General features: G+C 36.4%; 1 protein-coding gene across 1 annotated transcript; it reads right to left on the reverse strand.

The window, feature by feature from the left end:
- On the reverse strand, positions 597 to 5,665 carry LOC102187726 (olfactory receptor 10X1-like). Its single transcript, XM_005677311.2, has 3 exons — positions 5,645 to 5,665; positions 4,806 to 4,821; positions 597 to 1,534 (listed from the first exon to the last, which is right to left on the reverse strand). Exons 1-3 carry the CDS (start codon positions 5,663 to 5,665, stop codon positions 597 to 599), a joined length of 975 nt encoding a protein of 324 aa, XP_005677368.2.

Raw genomic sequence — 8,673 nt, forward strand, 5'->3', positions numbered from 1 at the left:
TCTACCATCCTGTTTACTGATTTGAATCAGTATTCCATTATACCCCATATAATCAGAAGCTAGCATTTAGCAGTCATTGGAAAGACACCATTGAATAAAAAATTTTAAATAGTATGGCATGAGTCTTAATCTATCTATTTATCTATATCTAGAAACATATTTAAAAATACTTGACTGTGATTTCTATAGTGTATCTCTTATAGAAAACTATTATCTCCCCTCAGCAGCACCACACAGTCCCTCACAACATTACCTAGAAATTTTTTTCACCATTTACATCTCTAGGAATTTAGAATCATCTTTTAGTATAGCAGTCATAGGTGTTGTTATTTCTTCTTCCATCTTGCTTTTCTTACTTCATCAAAGGTACAAAAAACACCTAGTGGATGATTGGCAGTAGCATAGAATATGCAGAGACAAATAGTAGAAGTAGTTGGAAAACTTCCTTAACATGCTAACTAAATGCCTGTCATGGCTCAGGACCAAGACACTTGGTCCCCATATGTCAACCTCTGGGAATAGGCTTCTCCAGATATTTCAGGGTAAATGCTTCACTGACATCTGTGAACACTCAGTTATGCAGTGATAATACAAGATTATTCAAGAAATTTCTTTCCAAGGGCCTTTCTGAAAGCATTCTTCATGTCCTTATTCCTGAGGCTGAAAATGAGAGGGCTGAGGAAAGGAGTGACGACAGTGTAGGGAACTGCGATCACTGTGTCATCTCCCCCTGATGCTTCTGGCTTCAGATAAACAATAGATGCAAAACCAAAGTGGATGATGACCACTGTGAGGTGGGAGGCACAGGTAGAAAAGGCCTTCTGCTTGCCCTCAGCTGAAGGGATTTTAAGGACAGTGGAAAGAATGAACACATAAGTGAGGATGATGACCAGGAAGGTGCCCATCAAACCTGACACTGAGATCATAGTTACAATGAATTCTGTGAAGTCACTGTCTAAACAGGACAGCCTCACAACAGCCCTCATATGACAAAAGAAGTGTTTCACAAGGTTGGGGTTGCAGAAAGAGCCCCTGAATATCAACGCAGTCTCTATCACAGAGATAATGAAACCAACAATCCAAGCAGAGGCCACAAGTTTTCCACACACCATGTTGGTCATAAGCAAAGGATATCTGAGAGGGTTGCAGATGGCCAGGAAGCGATCATATCCCATCAAAGTAAGAATCATACAATTAGTGCCACCAAGTCCCAAGAAGAAACACATTTGCAAGCCACAACCTATGGATGAAATGCTTCTGTCCTTGGCCAAGAGGTTTGCCAGCATCTTGGGGATAATAGTCAGTGTGTAGCAGGTCTCAGAGAAAGAGAGTGCACTAAGGAAGAGGTACATGGGTGTGTGCAGATATCTGTCCACCCAAGTTAGACCCATGATGGCCAGATTACCTGTGAGGGTGGGAAGGTAGAGGCAAAAGAAAACCACAAAAAGGAATGTCTGTGCATGTGGGTAAACAGAAAAGCCAACAAGAATGAACTCTTTCAGGACTGTCTGGTTGATCTTCATCATGTGAAGTTCTGAAATCCAAGGAAACAAAAAATTCAATTTTCCATTATTCTCTGCAGTTTTGGTGTGAATAAAACAGACAATCAAATTTGCAGTTACCAATTGATTTTATATTTATTTGGCCAAACAAGGTGTGTATGTAGGTAATATTTCTCCTAATTGTCCATTCATGTGTTTCTTCTTTATTAAGCCACCATTACTAATTACTTATTATGAGTTTTTCTGCCCTAAAAGAGCTTAATGGCTGATAGTAAAAAAAAGAACAAAAAATACTCTAATTGCTGTCCAGATGAAGGAAATTCATGTGCATAAGGTGAGTTACATTTTTGGATCTGATTCTAGACCATGAAAAAATTACCAAGTAGTTAATTGACAGAATCAGAATCTGACATAGCAACTTCTACTTATAATATTGTCTGCAAGCAGCTAAAATGTGAAGTTTGATAGCTGTTTGGAATTTGGAGACTGTATTTGAACAATGGCTTACAGTTATAACAGAAGATCAAAGTCATTACCTCTTCTTGAAGAAGACAATTAGGTCCTGAAATACTAAAGGAAAAGAAATAGCAAGCTCCCTTTCCTCTCCTCTAAAAGACCCTTAGGATAAATTTTGCTTAAATAGTTTGTGGATGATGTTACTAAGCAGACATTTTATGCATCTATAGTTCAAGTGGCAAGAGACATTTTGTTATTTCATCAATGTAAAGCTAGCATATGCAAAAAAGATAAATTCTAGTGATTCTGTATATTTCTTGATAATTTTATGTCAGATTTAATCTCATCCTCTTTAAAATTCCATGTTTGTCCTTATAGTTAAATAATCCCTTATGTTTATATGACATTGAACTATGTTTTTCTTAACCACATGCTAACATATTTAATAACTCATTTATAGAGCCTACATTTTGCCAAATTCGTTTGTATATTTATTCAGTTTACACTTCAAACTGTATAGGTGAAGTGCCTAGGAGAAATATAAAATGTGTAGGGCAGCTGTAATTATTTTTTAAATTTACATTTTAAATTTATAAATTTTATAATTTAAAAATTATTTTTTAAAAATACTTACTTTAAAAATAAGATTATCTTATCTATGAAGTGTCACAACTGTAACCGGAATCAAGCTGTTTTAACCTTAGTGGTATATTTTCATTTATCAATGCTTTCACCTTGAAGAAAGAGACTATGAGTCATATAGGTCTGTAGTTCTCAGAGTGATAATACATATGGAGCATTTTAAGAAGATATTGATTTCCAATAAATCTTCAATGTGCAGGTTATTTTAAAAGTGTTGAATCTCAAAACAATGTTTGTTTTACTTTGTTACTCAACACTGTATAACATGTGATCTTGGGCACAGAGATGAAGAGACTTTCCATTGTTCCTTAGATTTGGTTCAGGCGAAGATTAAGCATTTTCAGGGTTGAATCTTGCTGATCACTGAGAGTCAGAAGAGGCAGTAGGAAAATGGCCTAAATTACAAATGTTTTCATAAATAATTCAAATATACGGACTCTCCCTTAAAGGTCCCTTAGATTCTTTTGTCCTTGTGGACCTGATAAGATCCTTATTCTTTCATAGTCACACATGAGTCCCCTGACATAATCTTGTCTATGAACCCCTTCATCTTTCTTGTTTCCCTTTCTCACTGTATCTACATTTTCTCTGTGAGCAATTATCTCCAAAAAGATAGACGATTTTTATGTCTTCTTGCTTAAGAACTTATTATAAGTGATAGTGTCTAAATGTCCCTTCGGTTTGTTCATGAGACCTTTAACTAACCCTCTTCAGTCCTTCACATCCAATTCCACATTTGCAGATCATTGTTTCATTTCTCTCTATAAGCATCTTTCTGAAGGATTCTAGCTGTTTAAGAACAAAATCTCCCCTGGTCAGAAAATATTCAGTCTTTCTGTTGATCCCTAAATATTATGAAAAATTCTTTCCACTAACAGAGCTATTTACACACTAAGGTTCTTAAATTCACATGACTCTTCACAATAACTCTATAAAAATGACAATTATATGGATTGTGGAATTAAAAGATTCACTAAGTTCCCCAAAGTAGAAGGCAATGGCACCCCACTCCAGTACTCGTGCCTGGAAAATCCTATGGACAGAGGAGCGTGGTAGGCTGCAGTCCATGGTGTCACTAACAGTCGGACACAACTGAGCGACTTCACTTTCACACACTGGAGAAGGAAATGGCAACCCACTCCAGTGTTCTTGCCTGGGGAATCCCAGGGACGGGGGAGCCCGGTGGGCTGCCATCTATGGGGTCACGCAGAGTCAGACACGACTGAAGCAACTTAGCAGCAGCAGCAGCAGAAAGTTCCCCAAAGGGAAAAAGTATATTAACAAAATAAAAAATTGTTTTAGTAGGTGATCTCCTTGGTGGAAACCCAAAAGTTTTTCTGTCATACTACCTGCAAAACAGTGTGATTTCATACAATAGGCCATATTCCCTTCAAGACAGCCCAGAAAGGTTGTTTTCAAAGTTTAAAGTTCAGAAGCATTTTGAAAATGCAAAGAATAGTTGATACAAATTCCAGGCCAGGTCCTTTCTTATCTAGTTTTTCCCAATTGTGTAGTAAATATCTACTTAGCTAACCATCAGGAGTAAAATATGAATGTCAATCTCCTACTTTTGGCATATTCTGAATGTGTGTGTATATGTGTGAATGTGGTGAAGTTACCATATCCCATCTAATTCTCAGTTCTCTCTGAAGTTATTGCTAAATCAACCTGTCTCAAATTTAGTTTGCCATATAGAACCACACTGACAAAAGAAATATATATCCTTTTCAAAGTCAAAGAGAAATGGTAATTTGAGGAAAATGGTAGTGACAATTAGTCATCAAGAAAAGAGAGTCAGACTGTCTAGAGCAATTTCCCACCTTGTGTGTTTTACCATGGCTCCAATGCCAATTCAGTATTATAGTTGTATTCTTCCAAGAAAGTCTTCACATTGTTGGAAGTATGCTTTGTTCTTCACTCAAGAGGCAAAGATCAATTTAGTATTCAAATTACTGGTCAAAGACTTTGGACTCTTAACTTTGTCATTGTTAGTTAAGCGACCTTGGGAAAGACCTTGCATCTTCTGAGTTTCCCCACCTGGGAAGTGAAAAAAGACGTCCTGATTTTGTGTACATCAGTTTTTTATAGCCCCAGAGTTTTTAACATGATATGTGAGGTTAGGCCATATTTGCAATGATCCGTTCCCAACACTCACTAAATTGCAGTGTCTTAGAGCCTTTACTTTTAACACTTTAGAGATATTACCTGATAATTGCCAAGGCTTGAGGTTCCTGAGCTCTAGAGGTTTGTTAGGTTCTGCTTAAGAGACTCTCAGGGATTTCTTTCTTCTTTCATCAGAAGGAGGAAAAGAACTTTCTCACTCAACTTTTTAATTTGCTCTTATTAGTTGCAGGACTTTGTGTAACATGTGACTAGTAAAATTCTTCTGGGAATCTCTGGGGATTTAAAATGTTCAGAGTTCATATTCTACCCATAAGCAAGGCTTCCTACTATTTCATTAGTTTTGTTTTATCAGAGAGGGAAGTCAGCTGCATCCCTAGTACTCATTCCATTCACTTTTCCACTCACCATAAAAGGTTCTCTCCCTCTTTTCATCAGCTCCCTTCCTCTGTGGACAAAAACTATTGCCTACCATTTCAGTAAACAAAGAATATTGTCTGCCTTTCTGATAAAGAAAAATGTTGCTAGCCATCATACCTTCAAGCTATTAGCCACTGAACTGCACCCTAGTTCTGTTCAGTTCAGTCACTCAGTTGTGTCCGACTCTGCGACCCCATGAATTTTGGCATGCCAGGCCTCCCTGTCCATCACCAACTTCCAGAGTTCACTCAAACTCACCTCTATTGAGTCGGTGATGCCATCCAGCCGTCTCATCCTCTGTCATCTCGTTTTCCTCCTACCCCCAATCCCTCCCAGCATCAGAGTCTTTTCCAATGAGTGAACTCTTTGCATGAGGTGGTCAAAGAACTGGAGTTTCAGCTTTATCATCATTCCTTCCAAAGAACACCCACGGCTAATCTCCTTTAGAATGGACTGGTTGGTTCTCCTTTCAGTCCAAGGGACTCTCAAGAGTCTTCTCCAACACAACAGTAGTTCAAAAGCATCAATTCTTCAGCGCTCAGCTTTCTTCACAGTCCAACTCTCACATCCATACATGACCACAGGAAAAACCATAGCCTTGACTAGAAGGATCTTTGTTGGCAAAGTAATGTCTCTGCTTTTCAATATGCTATCTAGGTTGGTCATAACTTTCCTTCCAAGGAGTAAGCGTCTTTTAATTTCATGGCTGCAGCCACCATCTGTACCCTAAGAGGAATATAAAATGGTCAAAGGCAGGATGCTGGTCCTTCCTAGAGATAAAAAGACACTAAAATAACTGATTTTAGACGTCCTGTATGTTTGTGATTAGCAGTAATTTTTTTTTTTATGTTCAACTACAACTGAACTGGTATGTTTTCTATAGCAAAAGACTTTTACATATCCTGGCTTCTTCCTTACCTTTTGGGAAGTTCCACAGAGGTATCTGAAAAATTGTATCCTGGCCTATCACCTTTAGAAAGTCCACTGAATATAAAATTAATGTACTTAAATCAGAATTTATTTCTCTCATACAACAGTCTTGGGACAAGCAATTCACAGTTTGCAAGGTTGATATGGTAACTTAGCTTCATAAGATTATACAAGCCCTTAAGAACTGGTGAATTGGTTCTGCCATCCTTAAGATAAGCTTTCCATTGCTGAGTCCATAGTATCTGGTTTTCTATTCATGCTGCTACTGCTGCTGCTAACTCGCTTCAGTCATGTCCAACTCTGTGCGACCCCATAGACAGCAGCCTACCAGGCTTTGCTGTGCCTGGGATTCTCCAGGCAAGAACACTAGAGTGCGTTGCCATTTCCTTCTCCAATGCATGAAAGTGAAAAGTGAAAGTTCATAGCCATCAGTAAATCAGAAAGGAGACATCATTCTTAAGGGATAAACCTGTAAGTTACACCTATCATTTTAAGCTTATATTTTATTGGTCAGAACTTAATTACTTTGCTAAGCTTAGCAACAAAGGAGGCTAAGAATATAGAAACTACTGTATTTGACCATCTGTGTACCCTGCTATAATTTCAGAGGATTCTGTTATTAAAAATATTGAGAGAATACTTTCAATCACTTGCTATAAGTCTACTCAGCTGACAGTTCCTTTTTGTGGTAGTTTTGAAATTTTTTGTCTTTTTAGGAATATGTCTATATCATCTAACTTATCTAATTTATTAGTCTGCAAATGTTCATAATGTTTACTTATAATTCTTTTTATTTCTGAAAGTTCAGTAACAATATCATTTCTGAGTCCCATAATTTAAATTATCTGAGGGTTTGTTGTTTTTTTTTTTTTTTGTCATGATCAATTGAGCAAATGTTTATCAATTTTGTTGGTCTTTTTGGTCTCTTGTTAAAAATCAAAAGAAGCAGCTTTTGGTTTCATCAACTTAAAAGTTTTTTCTTATCCTACTATTTAAAATTTTTTCTTTAAATTTTACTTTTCCCCCCCTTCTATTTGCTTTAGGTTTACTTTGCTGTTCTCACAATGTCTTATGGTATAAGATTATGTTGCTTATTTGCCATCTTTCTTCATTTTAAATACAGGTATATATCATTGTTCCTTCTAAGCACTGCTTTAGCTGAATCCCATAAGTTTTATGTCATGTCCTTATTTTTGCTCATCTCAAAGTGTTTTCTAGGTTCTCCTATGTTTTCTTTTCAGAACTGTTAGTCATTTAAGATTGTGTTGCTTACTTTTCACATATTTGCCAATTTCCCTATTTCCTTGTTATTGACTTCTAATTTCACTCCATTGTGATTCTAATTTCTCTCCATTCACTCTATTTCTAATTTTCACTCCAGAATCCTACAGACTTTATAGATTTGTATCCTTTTAACTTTATAGACTTGTTCTATGCCCTGTCATATGATCTGTCTATGTCCCACATACCCTCAACAAGAATGTCTTCTCTGCTGTTGTGGTTTTATCTGTTGGTAGATGTCTTTACATTTACACTGGGCTTCCCTGGTGGCTCAGATGGTAAAACACTCTGCCTGCAGTGCAGGGTACTTGGGTTCAACCCCTGAGTCAGGAAAATCCCCTTAGAAGGAAATGCCTACCCACTCCAGTATTCTTGCCTGGAGAATTCAATGGATTGAGAAGTCTGGTGGGTTACAATCCATAGGATTGCAAAAATCCGACACAACTGAGCAACTAACACACTACATTTACCCTACTTGAGTTTGTTGAGCTTCTTGGATGTGTAGATTATTTTTCCATAAGTTTGGGCAGTTTTCAGCCATTATTTCTTCTTTTTTTTTTTTCTCTTCCTTTCTCTTTTCTCTTTCTGGTACTCATTTAAATTTTGGTAAATTTAATGGTGTCACACATTTCTCTGAGTATACTTTTCTTCATTCTTTTTTCTCTCTAATCTTTAAATTACATAATCATTATTAATCTAACTTCAGGTTCACCATTTTTTTCTTCAACCAGTTTAAATATGTATACATTTTTCTTTTTAAAAAAATATTTCTTTTAATTGGAGGCTAATTACTTTAAAATATTGTAGTGGTTTTTGCCATACATTGACATGAATCAGCCATGGGTTGAGCATATCTCAAACAATTTTTTAAAAAAATATTTACTGAAGTGTAGCTGATTTACAATATTGTGTTAGCTTCAGGTATACAGGAATGTGAATCAGTAATACATGTATCCACTTTTAGATTATTTTCCTATATAGGGCATTACAGGATATTGAGTAAATTTTCTTGTGCTATAGAACAGGTTCTTATTAGTTATCTATTTTAAATATGGTAGCTTAAGTGTGTCAATCCCAATCTCCCAATATATCCCTCTCCCATATACTTGTAATCATACATTTTTTTCCTATTATACGTCTGTGACTCTATTTCTGTTTAGTAAATAAGTTCATTTACACCTTTATTTTTAGATTCCACATATAAGCAATATATATTTGTCTTTTTGTATCTAACTTCCTTTCCTGAGTATGACAATCTCTACATACATCTATGTTGCTGCAAAAGGTGTTATTTTTTTGTGGCTGAGCAATATTCCACTGT

Source organism: Capra hircus, chromosome 3 (assembly GCF_001704415.2).
Source record: "Capra hircus breed San Clemente chromosome 3, ASM170441v1, whole genome shotgun sequence".
NCBI lineage: Eukaryota > Metazoa > Chordata > Mammalia > Artiodactyla > Bovidae > Capra > Capra hircus.

What these genes read in the sequence shown, in the direction of transcription:
- LOC102187726 (XM_005677311.2), bottom strand. Translation starts at nt 5,665, where the DNA reads ATGCTTTTGAACTACTGTTGT.